The sequence below is a fragment of the Barbus barbus genome, assembly GCF_936440315.1.
Source record: "Barbus barbus genome assembly, chromosome: 9".
Lineage (NCBI taxonomy): Eukaryota > Metazoa > Chordata > Actinopteri > Cypriniformes > Cyprinidae > Barbus > Barbus barbus.
Genome location: NC_136737.1, coordinates 19,939,499 through 19,960,359, shown reverse-complemented (window position 1 = coordinate 19,960,359; position 20,861 = coordinate 19,939,499). Strand labels below are relative to the sequence as shown.

The 20,861-nt window shown below is 37.9% G+C and overlaps 1 protein-coding gene across 3 annotated transcripts; it reads right to left on the bottom strand.

The window, feature by feature from the left end:
* Positions 1-522: 522 nt before the first annotated feature.
* On the bottom strand, positions 523-14,938 carry krt222 (keratin 222). 3 transcript variants are annotated; one of them, XM_079425035.1, is made up of 10 exons: positions 14,660-14,938; positions 12,846-13,303; positions 8,173-8,255; positions 7,315-7,468; positions 5,780-6,028; positions 4,655-4,759; positions 3,278-3,498; positions 2,828-3,009; positions 2,591-2,693; positions 730-2,391 (listed from the first exon to the last, which is right to left on the bottom strand). In XM_079425035.1, the coding sequence occupies exons 2-10, from the start codon at positions 13,041-13,043 to the stop codon at positions 2,178-2,180; spliced, it is 1,509 nt and encodes a 502-aa protein (XP_079281161.1). In that variant the 5' UTR covers positions 13,044-13,303; positions 14,660-14,938; the 3' UTR covers positions 730-2,177. The 3 variants fall into 3 exon arrangements, with proteins under 3 accessions (XP_079281163.1, XP_079281161.1, XP_079281162.1); XM_079425037.1 differs by lacking the exons at positions 12,846-13,303; positions 14,660-14,938 and adding an exon at positions 11,023-11,109 and having other exon boundaries at positions 523-2,391; XM_079425036.1 differs by lacking the exons at positions 12,846-13,303; positions 14,660-14,938 and adding an exon at positions 10,862-11,107.
* Between the last annotated feature and the right edge of the window lie 5,923 nt (positions 14,939-20,861).

Genomic DNA, 20,861 nt, shown 5'->3' with positions numbered 1-20,861 from the left:
TCCAGGCTACACAATAGCCTTTAGTATTAACACACAAACGTCATGCACTTGTAAATGTGCAAACCCGCACACTCAGATACAGACAGAAATGGCATTCCTGGCTGCAAGCAAAAATCTCTGCCAAATTTCAGGGATCAGATGAGCTTATATGGGTTCAGTCTGACCTATTTCCACCCAAAACCACACAAAGAGTTATTTTTTCTTATTTATTTGCTTAAAGGGATAGTTCATCCAAAAATGAAAATTCTGTCATTAATTACTCACCCTCATGTCGTTCCAAACCCGTAAGACCTTCGTTCATCTTCGGAACACAGATTAAGATATTTTTGATTAAAGTATTTAGTCTTAGGGTAAAAAGTATAGGGTACATCTTGCTACCAGAGTTTGCCACACACTGTTTGCATTAGCATCTAGCTAAATTTAAGGTATAAAAGGTATGCACGTTTAAAAATTGCTTGGACCAGAGAACGTCACAGAACTGGGGTTGTGGGCATTATTAAACATAGAAGAAGAAAAAACAATGCTGGCCTGCTTAGTTTAATGATTGTGCAACATAACTTTTTTTTTGTACAGCATTATCTTAGTAAAATCATTTTCATTCATGTTCTGTTGCAAATCTATTCCAGGCTTAACTGGGACATCAGTATTGTGTGCTAGTTTTCCAGGCACTGTGGTCTATATAGTGAAATGTCTTTGGACAGCTTTGCTCATAACATAAATAGCTCATCTGGAAATAATAATAGCTTTATTAGCACCTGTCATACAGTGCATAAGCCAAATCACTCAGCAGGGCAGAGCTGTTGATTTTTATACCAAAAAAAAAAAAGGTTATGTTTCACAAAAAGCAACAGTCATCTGGGCAAAAATATGTTGAGTACAGAGAAAAATCAGAAAGTTAGCAATGTTTTGATTTTAATCCATTAAAGTGCATATGAAATTGACATTTTTACCAATGCATATGGTGTAACTTCTCTTCACATTTCTTAGAGTAAGTCACAATCCTTTGGAAAGATCATGAAACATGAGCATAACATAAATGAAAGCAGTAACTAAACTTATGAGGTGATATCATCATATTTCAGGGATATAGATTCAATTAGATTTAATATAACTTCAAATTAAATATATGCATATATATCCATTTCTTTGTTGCATCAGGAAAAAACCCATGTATTTACAGTACATCAACCAACAGAGGTAGATCAACCATCTTTTTTTTTTTTTGGTTGTTGAAGTATGATAATTTCAAGTTTTCTGAACAATCCTGCACCATTTTTGATTGGAAGACACAGTATTTGCACTTTAAATGAAGCGTAAACTATATGCATCTGTAATACAAAGCAATGTAACTTTTATAGGCGAGTGTAAGTAGTAGAGAAGTTCATAGTCAACATTTTACTTTTAGCATCTCATTCTCTCTGCAGTGATAGACTGCTAGTCATTCTGTACACGTCCATGCAGGCAATATCGCGAGGACAGTACATCGGTTTCACCATAAATCTTTTTGTTTGGCTGCTGATTTTTGCTACACTTGCAAATTTCTCAATATTTTGTTTTGGTTCACACTACAGCCTCTTGCAGAACCAGAACTTGATACCCCCTTAGCGTTCACTGGAGTGTAAAATTAGTTCCAGTAACATCTGTCAAATGCAATAAGGCATCTTTTGTTACGCTGCACTGAATGTGAAATCTCCATATCCACATTGACCATTTATACTTAAGATTCAGCTTTATAGATGTATAAACTAGACACATTTTCACAAATCAATATATTTATAGGTTTTCAGTAACGTAATATGTGCTAATAATCAATAATGTGGCAGTAGAGAGTCCACAGAGAGAGTCTCACTCTAAAGTCACTATGTACGAAATCTGAAACACTGCAAGGCGTTCGTACTCCCCATTCATCTTCAAACATCTAAGTTTGAAGTAAAATCAACTACAAATGAATTTGCCTTGAAATTTCTTTAAGTAGCTCTATCGGAATGAGTTCATTGCAATCATAAAAGCAATTTGAGTTTTTGTTTTTGAACGCTTTACTGATGTGACGCTTTTTTCTTTCAAATGGCAACAGTTTTATGACGTTACTAAAGTGATTCGCTTTTATTAGCCGCCGGTCACAGTTGTGATGTGGTAGTATGGTGATGTCACAATTGTGGTGTAGTAGCATTATGACATCACTGGGCAAAAGTGGGTATGCTGCGAGACCGTCTCATGACCAGACGGACCTCCACATTAGGGAGAGTGTCCTGTTTTGTCTGGCTGCAACCCTCGTCTGCTACAGCCATATGAAGGTCAAAACGCAGAGACACAGATTTCTTCCTCAGCTTGGGATTTCCTTTAAAGAATGACCCTTCCCATTGCCTGATTACCTTGTCAATCTTCTCTGTCCTATAGCACACAAAAAAGCAAAATAATAAGCATAAAAATGAGGATTACGTAATCTCTGGTGTAAAAAGATTATGATGTAACAATTGTATTGCCTGCAAAGCCACATGGCACATCAAGATGTTTGTCCTTAAGGTGTAAAATGCTTATGGTTCTTCATTGCAGCTAAGCAAGGCTTGAAAATATGTGTATGTAAACTCACTCTACATTTCCGTGACCCTCTGCACTCTCCCTCACTACATTTCCTTCCAGAATCTCCTGAGTCTTTACAGTACAGATCTCCCCATCTTTGTTTAGACCTGGTTCTGGATGGAAAAACACAAACACAGAGTTGCAAAACATCTCTCAGTCTTGCAGTTGTATAATGAACCATTTGTTGAGAATGACTCTTAAAATCTGAAACATTGGATGGAAACATTGGAAACAACATCATCCTTACTTGTGAGGATGACAAGACTCTGCTGTCGCTGAAGGGCTGGGTTTATATTTGAAGTTCTCTCGGAGAAGATTGGCTCAGAGATTTCTTCATCACATCCGTTGGGCAGGCCATTCTGCTCTGGAGCAGGAACTGACCCCTTCCATGGCTTCAGCTTTAGAGACCGACCATCTGAGTTCAGAAACCTGTGGTTCAGGAGTGAAAGAAGAAGCAGGTTTGATTCAAGTCCACACTCAATTTCATTGGTACCTTAGAAACCTCTACAGGTTGACTGACTGTTTATAACATCAAGGGCACAATGCCAATGCCAATGCCAAAAAAAACAAAACCAAAACAAAAATTCCAGTGCATTTCTTTGGAGTTGCATAAAAGACATCATACAAGTTTGAGCGTGTGCTAACGGTTTTATTGCATAAACAAATACAGCTCAGTACATCTCTCTCTCTCCCCTACCTGCCCTCCTCGTGTTCCAAGAGTTTCCTATAGGTTGTTATCTCTCTCTCCAGCCTCATCTTGGTGTTGAGGAGCTGGCTATGGTTCTGTTTCTGGATTTCCAGACCATCCTGCACAGTTTCTAGCTCAGACTCCAGACTCCTGACAGACTTGGAAAGATCCTTGAGCTGCACAGTGTACTGGAGCTGAGTGTGGCGTAAGGAGCTTTGGAGACTCTTCTCCTGGTGGGATAAAACAGAATTATTAATTTCCAACATCTCCAGGGGCAGCCTACACCAGAGACATTGGGATAGGCTCTGACATCCCTGTGCCCCTTTGTAGGACAATCTGCTTGGAGAATGGCTTAATGAATGGATGGAATTTCAGGGTCGGTGGAATGGAACAGGTTGGTCTGAAACAGTGAACAGAGGCATTTTCCATTTAAGTCGAATCCCTTCAGTGCCAGTGCCACTTCATCTATGTAATGCCATCATGTTTTACTGGGTCAGTCCACCTGGACCAACCTGGGATTAGGTGCCTTGCTCAAGGGCACAATGATAATGGCTCACAGATGGCAATTTACAGTGTTTGATACAACAACCTTCTTGTTATTGTTAATCCCCATGAAGGAACCTGGATCCCACATTGCAGAGATCAAACCAACAATATTCCAGAAACTGACAATAAACTTCTGGATAAATCAGAGATTAAGAGATTGGCTCAAGGGCACAATGGCTGTGGCATTCAACAATCATGCCTTGTGGGGCATCAAACTAGCAACCTTCTGATTAACTAGCCTTGAGTTTTAACCACAACTCCGCCACCGTAATGTATCTTGATCAAGGACACAGTGGTCACTGAAGATCCCAATAATTCTACAGTTCATGACCTGGGGATCAAGTAGTAGAACCTGGCTCTACCAACATTAAGTAAATAGATTAGATTCCCAGGTCTCAACTTGTATAACATGTTTCCTTCAAAGGGATTTGTGCCCACAGCCTTCAGATAATTAATATTTAACCACAAAACTAGTATTTCTTAACAATTTGTGGTTATCTACAGTAATTGATTTATAAATTATGAGTTCTCAGAACAAGGAGTGATGACAAATCTGGCAGGGATCTGTCGTGCATTCCCTGGAGGCAAAATATTGATGTACGTTTAACACTCAGTTCGCACTACATGGAGGTTTAATCTGATTCCGTAGATGCCAGATCTGGCTTGTTCTGGTAGAAATTAAAACCTGCATATGCGTTTTGTAGCAGTAAGTGATATTCTAATTTGCGTATAATGTGTGAAGGCGCAGTGGGTTCAGGAGTGTGTGTGTTTAGGTTTGTCTACATGATTCTGAATTGGAGAGTGTGTGTGTTCGGGTGTGTCTGTGGGAACCGAACGCACCAAGGCATGTAGCGATTCGATTTCCACCTGTAGACGGTGCCATCGCTTTCGGGCCTGAGCGAGCTCGGCTCGTGCCTCCTTCAGGGCCTCGTCACCTGCTCTCACCTACAGTAAACAAAAAACAATATATGCATAAGAATAACAAATACATAAGAATACCACAGAATACAATCCTTTTTTTCATATTGCTTACCATGGAGGTTTCATTACACTGTGCCTTAGGACACCTCTTACTCATGGTAAATGACTTTACTGCATAGCCTCTCTGGCATATTGTTTTAATTATCCATGATTTACATCCAAAAATAAAAGTATGTGCCAAATGACGTCAATGAGCACTGGTAAGACAATAGATCACATTAAAGAAAACTTGTTGCTCTTGTGGTTCGAGTTGATGTATATCAGTCAAGGAATCACTTCAGTCTCCATCTGATTAGAATGACTGTACACTTTCAAAAACAACATATAGTCTTACTTAATCTAAAACAAACACAAAAATACCATGTTTTTAGACATACTGCAATAGCTCTGCCATGTATTTGAACAGTACCATGTTTTTGGACGTGTACTATGGTGTTACCACGTTTCTCAGGAGATGATGTTCAGTGGTAATATCATGTGTTTTTGGATGTGTACCATTGTAATACCTTGTTTTTTGGACATGTTACCATGTAAAACCATGTTCAGTGGTACCAGAATGTTTTTTTGGACACCTACCAAGTACCTTGGAGCACCACTGTATTGATACCCTCAATTTACCATTGTACCAACATAGTAGGTATTCGTAAAGACAAGCTGCAGTGTGTTGTTGTTTTTCCAAGGAGAATTACGAAGCAGATGGCCCATGTTTTTGTGCGAGGGCATAAATTCTGCTCAAGCACACTGTAAGACAAATAAACAATCACCTACTGATGAGCACAGAAAAAAAAAACAATGGTTATGCTCAATGGGACTAGCATCCCTCATTCTGTTTTGAATAATAATCATGGTTTAGCAGTCTTTTCACTCACACACACTTACACACACACTTACACACACACACTACGACCGCTCTGCAGTGCCCTGGCCAGCAGACCGTAGAGAGTGTTTGAAGGAGAGAGAGAGAGAGAGAGCAAATACTCGTACCTGTGGTGGAAACCCAGCTGTGGGGCTGGTTGCATCCTTTCGGGGCCTTCTCTGTGAAGCCGGACCGCAGCCTGGGGCTGGATTTGGTGGCGTGGCTGAGTCAGGGCTACTCTGGGCTTGGCTGGAGTGGTCGCACTGGGTGCTGGTCCGGGAGAGATCCATTCCTCTGCCATCCTCTCCTGCAGCAACCTGCGCTAGCACTCTATAACACTCCTCTACTGCTCGCCGCTGGTGCTGATCCAGCTCTCTCTGTCAGCCAACAAGAGAGAGAGAGGGGGTGGAAAATGAGAGGGAGGGAAGAGGAGAATTTAAAGGGCTCCTCTCATAAAGAATACAAATTTTCTTCATCTTTTGAAATATAAGGGTCTGATGAAAACATACTGTTTGAGAACGTCTTCCTGAGTCCAAAAAGACAAAAATGTCTCATTCTGACATCTACAACTCAAATTAATTTGTCTGTATTTGCATTTCATTGACTATTTGACCTGCCCAGTCAGGGTGAGTTCATATAAACAGGCAGGGGCGCTGCTACGGTTTCTTGTCCCCCTGGACAGCATATTCACTTGTGCCTCTGCTTTCTGAGGGAGGGGGGGGGTTGTTGGGGTGAGGTTCCCCCTCCATACAGATCGCGTTCCCCTCGGTAAATTGCTTTCTGGGGGGGGTCCCCCGTGGTAGAAATCGCATTCGGTTTCCCCTCGGTAGGAATCACGTTTCCCCCTCGGGGGGCCTCCCTCCATCGTCGGGCCCTTAGAATTGTCCTAACCTTCCCCCCATCTCCACCCCTTACAGAGCCCCTGTAAACTGGATATATATTCTTAAACCTCAGAAAATGATGATAAATATCAGTTCACACCACCAATACCAAATGTTTGCTGTGAACAATATTTATAATAGAAACAGTTGATTCTTATGGAGCTACTTATATTGGGGTTCAATTTTGTTACAGTTTGAAGTTTATGATTTTGTCGTATAAATTTAAATATATTGTTACTACGACTGCTAAAACCGACATCAAATCAATATGAAATGATCAAAATTCAATCAATAAACTTGTAAGGTTTTTTATCAGTTCAACTTTTGGTTTAGTAACTATATTGTGTTTGTAGGCAACACATTTTGCCAAAAAATAAATAAATAATTAATTAAAAAATTAGTGCATTGGTTCCGCTAAAGCTACACATTTACTATTTGCATAGATACTGATTGTGCACAAATAAAAAGGACACAAAATGTCCAAATACATTGTATTATTGGCAAAAACTATATACAATATAATGTCATATCATAACTGAAGGTTATTCAAGTTCAGATCCACCATTACCAATACACACACACCCTTTCCTCGAGGCTAACCACAACTTGGCGTAATGACATTAGGGAACGTTTTTAACAGGTATTTTTTACTAAAGACAGACGTCAAGGTTTCTGTCGTTAAATGCTTAATATGACTGACAAAACATCACACGCACAGTGACACACAATTGCACAATTAGACACAATCACGAACTGACATTAAACCAGACATGTGTCTCCACCTCATTTTCCTCCATGATTTGCTGTAGCTCATCTTGGGATTCATAAAGCTTCTTTTCCAGGAGGCTGTTGGCCGTTTCCATCTCTTTCTTCTTTAGCTTCAGCTGTGACACCTCCTGCTCCTTTAGGAGTCGGAGTTTCTCCTCGGTTTCACACCTACACACACATATACATACTTAAGTATCAAATGAAAGACATGCTGTGGACTACAATCGTTTTTATATAAAGCTATTTTAAAATGAAAATGCATTTTAAACTAAAACATGTTATACACAAATGTATTTATGAACCAACTTTTGAATGTAATAATAAATACAAAAATGAACAAAGATATCTTTCAGGGACAAAGGTTATCAAAAAGGCAATCAAGCATTCACAGGCATTTCCTTACTTGCTGTTTCCCACCACAAGAGGGCGATCAGCTGTTCAAGTCACAATATATATATATATATATATATATATATATATATATATATATATATATATATATTTTTTTTTTTTTTTATGTGAAATATTCCATTGGCATGTTTGAAACGCAGACTGTATTATGAATACAATGCACAGTATGCAAATTTTCTGACTTGTTACATTTGGACAAATTACAGAACACACTGGGTTGGGTAGTGTATACCACAAAAATTGCTTTAACCTTTGATAAAAAATAAATAAATTAAAACAAATCTCATTGTTTGACTGGACTGACATTAAAATATTTTGTTTATACATTTATATGTGTGTAAAAAAAAGTATGTATTTACTGTATATATAATTGAGTATAATATACATATATAATTGAGTTGAAAAAAGTCATAATATTAAAAACAAAAAAAAAAGTTTCTTGTTCACTGTAAATTTCTAACCTTGTCTTTAAATGTGCTGCCCTGAGTTTCACTGCATCAGACTGTAACAAAACTTCTGCATTTTCCTTTATGATCATCCTAACCTGCCAAAACAAATATAAAAGAAGGAGAATTAACAGGGAAAAAGACATATAATTAAGATAAATACATTATAATCACCCTCTTGAGCATTTTGATTAAAAATAATGGAAGGGGGGGGGGGGGGGGGCTTATTAGGAAGGTTATTAGGAAGGTACAAGGCTCGTTGATGATAAATGGCTGTCAACACCCATCTAACCATGGGAACGGAAAATAATTTCTGAATCCTCAGTGTGAAAGATCTGGGTGTATGCAGGTATGCATCAGCATGCTGTTTTTCTGGCTGTCTACTGATTGGCAGACACTGTTTATGAAAATACCATTACTGAAGGAAGTTATGAAGACTTAAATGCTGCCATGATTTTTCACTTAAATTTTGTTGTGCACATTGCTCAATGCATTGATTGCATCTTGACAGATTGATATTTTTTTACCCCCCAGAGCACATAAAATAGTTGGCTGTCATATAAAACAGCACAAGTGGATTTTAAACTGTGTTATCTGCATTTTGCAAATCTTTAAGCAGGATATTATTATGTTAGGGTCAAAGATCAAGCCAGGTGCGAAAGCCGGCCCTGAGGTAGCCTACTAAAGGATTAACAATCTTTCACAAGGTCAGTATGGCCACAGGCACCGGAAAGGTTTTAGGAAGCACAGGTGTTAAGCGTCTGGTTGACACCCCTCTAGTAATCAATTAAAATATCTGTTAGTGTCACAGAATTCAAACCACCAATCTATTAAAAAGACTATGCAAAATAGTATCCAAAAAAAAAAGAAAGTAGTATGCCATTACAAGCATGAATGAATATAGAATGTCATGTAATTATTGCATGCTGCGCAGTTTAAAAACTGTATACCGCAAAAAATAGTATGCGTAGTATAGGAGTATGGCATTTTGAACACATCCTTAGTCTCAAATATATAGAATATCTAATTATCACATGCATATTGTATCGAGTATACTGTACACAGTGCATACTGCAAAATAGAATTAATATGTATGCAAAAGAGTAGAACGAATTATTCATTTTGAACATAGAATGTAATGTAATTATTATAAGCGGCACAGTATACTGTACATAGTGTATACTGCAAAAATAGTACTGTATGAGTAGTATGATAGTATTTCATTCTGAACATGTCCTTAGTCTCAACTACAGTACATAGCATGGCATCTAAATACTGCATGGATATTGTGCCCAGTACACTGTACATAGTGCATACTTCCAATTAGTATTAAAGAGTATGGCCAAAAAAGCATGCCATAACAAATCATTAATCTTGAATTTAAAATGTCAGTTTGCATACAGTCTACTGCAAACATAGTATGAGTAGTATGGTAGTATGGCATTCCAAACATATCCTTAGTATCAAATATTTGCAGAATCTATACAATTAACATATTACATACTGCATAAATAGTATGAGTAGTACACTAAGGCATCTGGACACTCAAATATATAGTATGTTTATCTAATTACAAGAAAAAAGCCTAAATACCTGGTCTTTGTCTTTGGCTGTGTTCGAAATAGCATATTAGCATACTACCCATACTATTTCAGCAGAATATAGTTTGTGTACTGTGCACAGTATGTGATTTTTATGTGACCATATCCAGATGGCCTAGTAAATATGTCACAATATGCAGTATAAAACTAGAAATCCATTTGGTTTGTTAACCCCACAATGCAGTGCGCTGGACTTTCAATATTACCCATAATCCCTCTTGGTTTCTGACTTGATTAGACATTTTACACAAACTTGGATTAAATAATGCTAAATAACCATACTGATATTGTGCTTAAAACTTACGTTTGCATACTATTTTGAACTGATAAGCAGTATACAGTAGCAGTTAGCAGTATGCTAGTATTCCTTTCTGAATCACGTGTTTATCAGCAGAATGACTTTCTAAAGGCTGGTGGGAGGTTGTGTTTCTCACAGAGCGCAATATTAGCTTAGCACATTTTGGCTGGCTGGCTGCCATTTTGATGATTCATGAGCTATTGTGGCAGCATAATATACAGTTAATCATTGTCATTGTCACTGTAAGTCACTCATATATAATGTATTTTAAAGGGATAAAATGAATTAGTAACGCAAATAGTGAATGCTTATGTGTTTGTACAGCTAAGGCTAATGCAAAATGCTAGTAACAAAGACTCACACAGGTCATGCTGTGTTTTGGTTTTAGGCAATGTTGGGAATGGAATACTAGCATGTTGTATAAGACATTTGGTTCTAGATGTGTTAAACATAGTAAGCAAAGAAAAACATGCTAATTTGCATGCTAGATTATTGTCAAATACTGTTTGTCTTCTCACTGTCTATGTAATGCCTTTTACAAAAATTGCATTTGTAGTGTGGTAGTATGCTATTTATCAAACATATCCTTAGTATTAGGCATGTTTCCCATCTAATTATTGCATGCATACAGAATATTGGCACACTTTACACATTTAACATACTGCGTAATTGGTATGAGTAGTACAGTATATGGCACTATGTCATCTGATTACTGCATGCATTTACAGTGCAAAACAGGCATTTTGAACTCAGTATACCCTACACACTGCATACAGCAAAAATAGAATGTATAATATGTCATTACAAACATATCCTTAAAGGGATCATCGGATGCCCATTTTCCACAAGTTGATATGAGGAGTTTGGTTCCAAAACGCGATAAACGCCATTTTTAAAAAAAAATGAGTTCTCGCTAAAATTAGTATTGTATCTACTCGGTATTGAAAAGTCAATTTTTGAATTTACACAAAATGCGATATCTGCCGTGTTATTCTGTCATGTTTTCTCCCTTTTTTTTCCAAACCGCGACAAACGCCAGTCTCCCTTCTCTGCAGAATGCGATATATCCGCTCAGCCAATCACAGCGCACCATTCCACGCACTGTAAACAGTAACGGCGGCGCTTTGAAAAAACCCGCATCCTAGTTTTCCTCATCCAACCTACTTTGTGATCAACAAACAAACAAAAAAATGAATAATTTTGACGGCATTGATGAACCTGTGGTGGTTTCAGTGGTGGGGAAGAAACGTAAACCATCGAAATCTAATAATTTACGTGAGGAGATTAAGAAAATGAGGCACTCGGGAGGAGGAAAAATGCCGGTTGTTGCTTGTTCTCACACAACAGCATCAAACTTCTGTCACGCTCACACATTGACTTCAGGGGATCTTTTGAGAAACTTTCAATTGTTTTACTCGAAGTCGACGAAAACAGAGCAGGACCAAGCTATTTTGCAGCTGATCGCCGTCAAAAAAGTTCAGCGGCGACGTCCCAAGGTTGACAACAGCGATATGCAGAAGAATAGGGAGGTCACAAACGAATACCATTTGCTGACTAGTAGTATGCCATTCCAAACAAATCTTAGTACATAAATAGAATGCCATCTAATTACTGACTGAACTGAATATTCTTAGTTATCATAATGCATACTGCATAAACAGTATGAGTAGTGCAGAACAGTGCAAACTGCAAGAATATTCAAAATATTATGCAAAATATAATAGTATGCCATAACATACATATTCTTAATCTTGAATATAGAATGTAAAGCAATTATTACATGCTGCAAAGAATGCACACTACATACTAAAGTAGTACAAGTAGTATGCCATTCCAAACATATTCTTAGTATCATATACAGTATGCATCTGATTATTGACTGAATACAAAATATTCAGAGTTAAATAGTAAGAACACCATAATAACACTGTGCATACTGCTTGAGTATTGCAAATAGTATGCAAAAGTATAGTATGCCATAACATACATTTTCTTAATCTTTAATATAGAATGTTATGCAATCATTACATGCTGCTTAATTGCAATAATTTAATTATTACAATTAAATTATTATTTATGCATACAGTGGACGAAAAATACCGCTATGATAGAACTTCATTCCAAATATTCTTAGTATAATATATAGTATGCATCTAATTATTGAGTCAAACTGAATATTCATACCGCATACCACATCAGTAGTACGAGTGGTACAGTATAGGATACCATGCATACTGCAAAAGACTATTTTAAATAGTATGCAAAAAGTGTAATGTGCCATAACAACATGTTCATAATCTTGAATATACAGTGTTACAAAATCATAACATGCTGCACAGAATGCATAAGGCAAAATGGTACGAGTTTAATGACAGTATGCTATTCCAAACACATTCTCACTATCAAATACAGTAGTAACATAAATTTAACAAAGATTTGGGGTCCAACCAACTACTAGGGGCCATCGGAATTGCTAAGTTTTGATGCCTCTTCTCTAAAGCACCTGATTTAACTCATTATCTTAAGCTTCATAACCTGATTTGGGTGTGTCGACATACTGAGACACCTAAAATGTGCAGTGGGCCCCCAGGGGCCAAATTAAGAACCACTACAAAAGACGATACATCTGAGAAAAAATACATGCATTTAATGTTTTAATTAGGTTACCCCAGAGCTAGTCTGAGAGGTTTTTTAGGGTTACATGAAAAGCATCTAAGGTATCAAATGTAACGAGACAGGCAAGATGTAGATAATAGAGCAGATAATAAACGCAAACGTCACCGACCCACCTGAGCTCGCAGTTCCTGAGCCAGCGCCTCCTTGTCGCTCCAGTCCCGCCGCGGAGCGACGTTCCTGAATCCCCACTCCTCAATCTGCTCCTTCAGTTCGCAGTTGCTCTGTTCCAACTGATTCACATGATCCAGGAACCCCTTCAGCCGTTCGTTCAGGCCCATCATGGCCAATTTCGTCTCTTCGAGTTTCTCCATGGGGCCAGACGAAACAAAATGTCTCTGAGTCTGTCCTGCCACACCTAAGATGATTAGGTATTTACCATGCAAATATTTTGCTTGAATACTACCGTCGACGTGGCTCCTACGGACAGGGACGAGGCCTTTCCCCGGCCCTTGGGGAGTGGAATGGGAGCGAGGGGCTCACGAGGGTCCAGCTGGTCTCGTGTGAGGAGGTGAAAAGCAAGAGGCCACAATTTGTGTCACGGGTTTTGCTGGTGCTTTTGTGAAGGCTGATCCTAGATTAGTGACAATTCACACACACACACACACACGGCACAGGTCAAAGTCCATTTGTGTTTTACAGTTTTAAAAGATCTGCCGTGTTTTTGTTTGCACTGGCTTTGTATCGCCCTAGGGTGTTTGTAATGCCTGTTTGTGTTCACTATTAGATTCTAACATTCGGATCTTTCATCTAATCATTTTTTCTGTCTAGGAGAACTCATCTTCGGTACTGATCTGCAATGTTGAGGCATGTCTCAGACCTGCAGGGCATACTTACAAAATACAAACTGCTTTACAGCTCAAGCATTTCACTAATGCCGTTCAGATTAACAAGACCATTTTTTTGCATTTAGGTTAGAACAGAAGGTAGCAGCCTCTGTGCAAAGGGGAATGTTGACTATGCATAGTCAGATCTGGGCTATGCACAAGTCTATGATTTTTTATATTGTAAATTGACATTTATTTATTTACCAGAGTTAAGTGTTACATTTAGTTTGTATTAATTTAATTAAAAAAAAAGAAAAAAAAAAGAAAAGAAATACATGAGCATAGAATACGTTAGGGACGTGTCACTTAAAAAAAATATAAACATACATTTGTGTCCTGCACATTTTTGGGAAAGTGTGTTGACATAGATGTTTTCAAGGGCCGGTGTGAATAAATGTAGATTTGAATTCAAAGACGCAAGATATTCTATGCATGACCAAACATTTTACATTAAATATGCATCTGCAGTGTATGTTTCATTTATACTCAAATCCAGAGGGCGCTTTCATGCAGAATTTCAAAATGGATTCATAGAAGTAATAGTAATAGTGTAATAGTAATAGTATGGACAAAGGCGTCCAAATATCGCTGTAGCGAAGCTGAATAAAAAGCAGAAATGTTTTGATTGAGGAAATCTGAACACGTTAAAAACACAAATTTGCAGGCAATAGGCAGGTATTATTGCATTGACATACAAATCAGCCTATCACAGTGATGTGGAGGCACTATTTCCTTTCACATAGTCTTTTATTGACTTTTTTCCCCCTGTATTACCTGGAGTGTCTTTTGGAGTGATTTACATTAGTTTTTATAATATAAGTTATCGCCTGCCTCTTCAGAGAAAACACTGTAAGTTAAATGTTAATTAAAAGAGAAACATCTTATGGCCTTGTGACTTTGGAACAAACAGAGGAGAAGAAGAGTAACTTGCATACAAACTTGACTTGTTTACACAGTAAAGCACACTGAATAAGAGTTTAACATACAAACGCAGTTGTGCAAACAGGATAATAATGGTAAATGCTGTCAAAGACGTCTGCGCAGCTACAACTTCAGAGAGCACAATCATCAGAGGAAAACAAAACAAAAGCCATTTGACTTACCAACACGCCCTCGCCCCGTCCCACCCCTTTTTCCTCCACTGTTCCAGGCCTGGTGATTCCGCTTCAGATACGAGTCATTGAAGTGTAGCAGTCGCAGTAGGATGAGAGTCCGTCTGGCTGTGCCCGTCCTGACCCACACATCTGGTTCTGGGGTGTCGACGCTGGCTGCCTGAACACCTCAGAAGTCACGGGACAGGGAATGCTGCCCGACCTGTTCTGGCCCCCGGCACTGCTCCATGAGAAAACAATGTGGCCTTATGAGTTGTCTGAAATGGGAGTGCAGGTAATTACAAACTGCAGACATGCCACTACCTGTCCGACAGTTAAATTACAAGGTGGTTTACTGAAAAAAAAAAAAAAAAAAAAGCCATCAACTCGGACATGCAAATTTTGAGATCCACACACACTCACTGGCCACTTTATTAGGTACACCTTGCTAGTACCGGGTTGGACCCCCTTTTGCCTTCAGAACTGCCTTAATTCTTCATGGCATAGATTCAACAAGATGTTGGAAACATTCCTCAGGGATTTTGGTCCATATTGACATCATAGCATCACGCAGTTGCTGCAGATTTGTCGGCTGCACATCCATGATGCGAATCTCCCGTTCCACCACATCCCAAAGGTGCTCTATTGCAGAGGTCCCCAACCACCGGGTCGTGACCCACTACCGGGCCGTGGAAGAATTCCTACCGGGTCGCGAGAACGTTCGGGGGAAAATGTGTATAGATATGACGCTCTGTTATTTATTGTGCGTAAATGATTGCTCTAATTATTCTGTATTTTCATTGTATGCTATTGATATGGAGATTCAATTTGACGATTTCATGTTAAATTAGTAAATAAAAGATTGCTCTGATCTGTCATATAGGCTATTAGGGCTTAAACGGATCGCAGTTGATCCGTGATATACGGACCAGCGCTCACAAGAATAGAGACATGTTTCAGACAGCGTGGCATACCAATTTGTTTCCTGTATCCTTGTGTTTAAGATACATATGCATGGGGGTTTGCGGTTACTTCGCAATACTGGAAATATTTCTGTTTTAAACCATAAAGGCGAGCCGATTGATATCACACAAGCAACGTGCAAACTTTGCCCAATAGTTATGCTGGTGAACGTCTTAACTTCTGTCATACAGAAATTGAAATGCATTAACAGCGCATATTCTCTCAGAGACGACAAGAGACAAATCTACTTCAACATGTGCTGATAACAGTATAAATGAATAGACCCCATCCACAACACACCCATCCATCTACTGAAGCACAGCATGATCCCCTCCCTTCGGAGACTGGGCCACAGGGCAGTATTCCAACATGATGATAACGACCCCAAACACACCTCCAAGATCACCACTGTTTTGCTAAAGAAGCTGAGGGTAAAGCTGATGGCCTGGCCAAGCATGTCTCCAGACCTAAAATATTGACACTTTGGGCCCAATTTGGACATTGTCACTTAGGGGTGTACTCACTTTTGTGGCCAGCGGTTTAGACATTAATGGCTGTGCGTTGAGTTATTTTGAGGGGACAGCAAATTTACACTGTTATACAAGCTGTACACTCACTGCTTTACATTGTAGCAAAGTGTCATTTCTTCAGTGTCGTCACATGAAAAGATATAATAAAATATTTACAAAAATGTGAGGGGTGTACTCACTTCTTTATATACACACACATTTTTATTTTATAAATAATATATAAATTACACACAACAAATGTATTTTTAATAAATACTTAATATCTTAAAATAAATACTTATTCATCTTAGTCATATAGATCCTAATAGAAAACTGCATGTCAACTATATGTAATGTGTAATACAGTTGTTATAAATAGAAAAAAATAAATATATGATCAATAATATTACTTCATATTACATTTTTAACAAAGTACAAGTTAATTCAAAAATGTTAATATATGTACCAACATACATTATCATATATATATATATATATATACATACACATGCCATCTATTTTAATGTTTTATTAAATAATATACTTATATATACACATTACATAAATATTTTTAAATAAATTAATAATATCTTCACAAAAAAATATAGTTATTCATCTTATTCATATAAATCATTTTAAATAAGCATGTCAACTTCCCATGTCAAGTCAGGTCCATTTACTATACTTGAGACAATAATTATGGGCTATAATTCAGTTTAAACTCTTCTGCAGACATGGTATGCCTCTGTCATTGTGTCTTTTTATTGACAGATGGATGTCTTGGTTAGAGGCTTTCAAAGAATCCACAGCTTTGCACCAAGACATTTTGTTTGGTTTTCTTCGCAATCGTATCAGTTGAAGTGCTAAACCAACATCATCTTGGGTGTTAACTAATGGGAAATGCTGGCACTTTCAGCATTAATCTATCACCATCATGTCTATGTCAATAACACGGAAATTGTTAAGATAATACAACTTCTGCACCGTTTTAAACAACTTGTTGAGAAGAGCTTCAATTAGCTGTGCTGGACTCAGTCATATGAGAAAGTAAATCTAATCATATACAAAGGTGGATGGAAAGAGTTATAAAGATATATAAGTGCAGGGTGTGATTATACAACTGTCTTTTGAAACGAATGACTTTCCACTGTGTTTATGGAAGTTATGATTAATTTCCTTTTCCATGACTGATCTCTCCAGAACATGCACTAACATGTCACTTATTGTACATATGTATAGTTGCGTGAATTTAATGTCTTCATCTCTAAAAAAACAATCATACATCTTATCGCCAAATGTGTGCAGAAAGAAAAGCGGAAGGCCCACCTGGACACACCTGTTCATTAAAAGTATAACCACGCTAGGTATGCGACGCTGCAATGCACAGGCACATCCCCTGGATTCCTTGGATACTCTACATAGCTGTGTCGCCCTGGCTCAAACAAACAATGAAGAAATAACAACAGCTGATTTACATGAACATGGTCAGATTGTGAGAAACATATTAACAAAGATTACTGTAGGTAATTGGGTTTTACAATGGCATGTTGGACTTTCACTGCAAAGATTAGCAGGCTAACACCAGTCATTTTCAAACTAGGGGTCTGTTCTGATTAAGGACGCCTGGAAAGCAAGCTGTTAGTGTTAGCAATCAACTGGTGAGTCTATTTTAAACAAGATGGTCTGTACACTGAAAGAAAAAAAAAAAGTTGAGCAAACTTAATTTTAAGGCACCCAGCTTCAGAAGATTTTTGAGTTTTTTCAACTAATTTTTTTAGGAAATTGAGTTCTCAACTTTTTGTTATATAAACTTAAAACAACAAGTTGAAGAATAAAATCTGCTGAAGCTGGTTGCCTTAGAATTTTAAGGTTGTTCAATTTTTTTTTTTTTTTTACAATGTAATATCTAGCTAGCATTAGATTAATCTGGCATTAGAATTTAGTTAACGTCAGCATTAAACTTGTAAGACTGTTCTGATCAAGGAGGCCAGTATCTAGAGAACGTCCCCATTAGCATTATACTGGTTGGTCTGTAACGTCAGTAGAAAATTAACCACTAGCATTCAACAGTTGAATTAGTTTCAATCAAATAATGCCTGGAGATTAGATTTTAACATAGTATTCTGGTGTTTCTTTCAGTCAAGGAGGTCTGTAATATCTGAGAGCGTTGTTAGCATTAACATTCAACTGGTGAGTTTGTTTCAGTTAAGGTCAGTAAAATCTAGAGAAAGTTATTAGCATTAGCATTCTGGTGAGTTTGTTTTAATCAAAGAGGTCAGTAAAGTCTAGAGAAATGTATTAGCATTAGCGTTCAACTGGTGTGTATGTTTAATCAAGGAGGTCTGTAATACCAAGCGGAAGTTTGTTTAATTTGGGGGGTCTGTAGCATAGATATGCCCTATTTGACCGCTCCAGATACGTTGACGCATCCGCCATTTTGGAAGGGTCAACTTGATGTCATTCACCATAATAATAAATGAATATTCAGAGATATGCATACGTATAACTTACTGTTGTAGACGCACACAGTCAATTTGGGCTGGGTTCGCAGACTGTTCTAAAAATGGCGGATGGCTTGCATATTGCGGCTCATAGAAACAGTCGCTAATGAGGCATATCTATGGTCTGTAGTACCTGAAGAAAGTTAGCCTTTAGTTAGCCTTTAGGCTAACATTAGCATTCATCCAGTGGTGAAGAAGTTTTGTAACACCTGGAGAAAGCCAGCAGTTAACATTAGCATCCAACCGGTACAAATGTTCCGATCAAGGAAAAGCTAGCCATTAGCATTAGCAGTCAATCAGTGAGTCTTTTCTAATCAAAGATGTCTGTAATGCCTGGCGAAAGCTAGTCGTTTGCATTAGCTTTCAACTGGTGAATCTGTTCTGATCATGTCTGCAGAAAGCTAGCTGTCAACATAAATATTCAACTGGTCAGCCTTTTCTGATCAAGGAGGTCTATAAATCCAGACGAAAGTTAGCTGTTAACATTAGCAGTCAACTGATAGGTCTGATAAATGATTTTGTTATGGTTGCAGTTTGATTTTCCAACTTAAAATTTGGAGCAAAAACTAGTTGAGCCACTAAAGCAGTTTAATTTTACATTTCACTTGTTCTTTTATGAGCTCATGAAGAGGTCATTCAAAGAGAGATGCTTCAATTACTCCAGAATTGTGTGGCAAGATAAAGAAACACTCAAACAGGATTAACTGAAAAAAAAGGAAAAAATGTAACTGAGAGACAAACTGTCAACGGTCTTTTGCCGTTAATGACTCCAGCAAAGTCACCCAACTATCTTTAAAGAAACATCAGTCAAAACAAATACGACTGTCTCCCCTGAAAAAGCCACATTGTTCCGCAAACATGCAACATCATGTCGTTCATCTGCTTCATTATCAGACAATGTGACTGCATGCGACCACACTAACCACATGATCAGAAGAAACGGCAATATCACAACACATCAAAAGACAGATTTAACAAAAAATACATGCACAGTCAAACAGAGACAGAGGGTGTTAGAGTCCATACGAATGAACACAAAATAAAATGTGTGTGTGTGGGGGGGGGGGGGGGGGGGGCGTGTATATACACACTATATTGCCAAACGTATTGGGTCACCCCCTTCTAATGAACAGGTTTGACTACTTTAATAATTTCTATGAGTACAAATCTTAATGTTTAAGCATATAATGATATTCTAGGGAATTGTGTGCTTCTAATGTTATAGCAACAGTTTGGACAGGACCCTTTTCTATTCTAACATGACAGTGCCTCTGTGTATAAGACACGGTTCAAAAAGACATGATTGATTGAGTCAGTGTGGAAGAACTTGACTGGTCTGCAGAAACCAAGTCCTGATCCCAGCTGAACACCTCTGGTGTGACTTTAAATGCAGACCTTGAGCCAAAAACTCATCACCAAACACCAATGACTTGTACAGACACTATAAGGACAAAAGTGTTGGGACACACCCTTCTTTAGAACAGAAAAAGGCACTAACAAAACTGTGGCAACAAAGATGGAAACATAGTTCATGTATTTAAAAATTGTATTTCCATCTCTATTGCAACAGTTTTGGACGTGTCTAAAATGACAGTGCCCTTATGTACAAGTCATTGGTGTTTGGTGATGAGTATATGTGTACATTAGATATATATATATATATATATATATATATATATATATACACACACACATACAGTGCCCTCCATAAGTGTTGGAACAGTAAAGACAAAATTGCTCTGTTGGATGTGGAGTCAAGACATTTACAAATATGATTAAAAGATGAATATGAGACAAAACTATAGAATGTCACATTTTATTATTAGCCATTTCAACACATACATGTTTTACCAAATAAAAAGAACAGCACTTTTAGGGTTCATTTTCACAGCTTTTATGATTTGTCTGTCATCAACTACTGTTGTTTTCTCAGCCGATCAAGTAGTTGTTGGTTGCTGGTGTCGTGGGTGGTTTCCAAAGTCTTGATTTCTCCATGCCCTTTATTTTTGCTATAGCTCTAATTGACTTCCTCTTTTCTTTTAGCATCCAAATTGCTTGCTTTTCTCTCAAAGTCAGCTCCCTCATCTTCATCCTGGTTTGTGTGTGTCATCATCGAATGCAAGATTCAGAATACAGAAGTAATGGATATAACTGATACGACACATTCCCTGCTTTTAATATCTGAAGAATGAATGCAACAGGACACAGCTGATCACTTAGAAAGACCTGTGAGGCAACTGT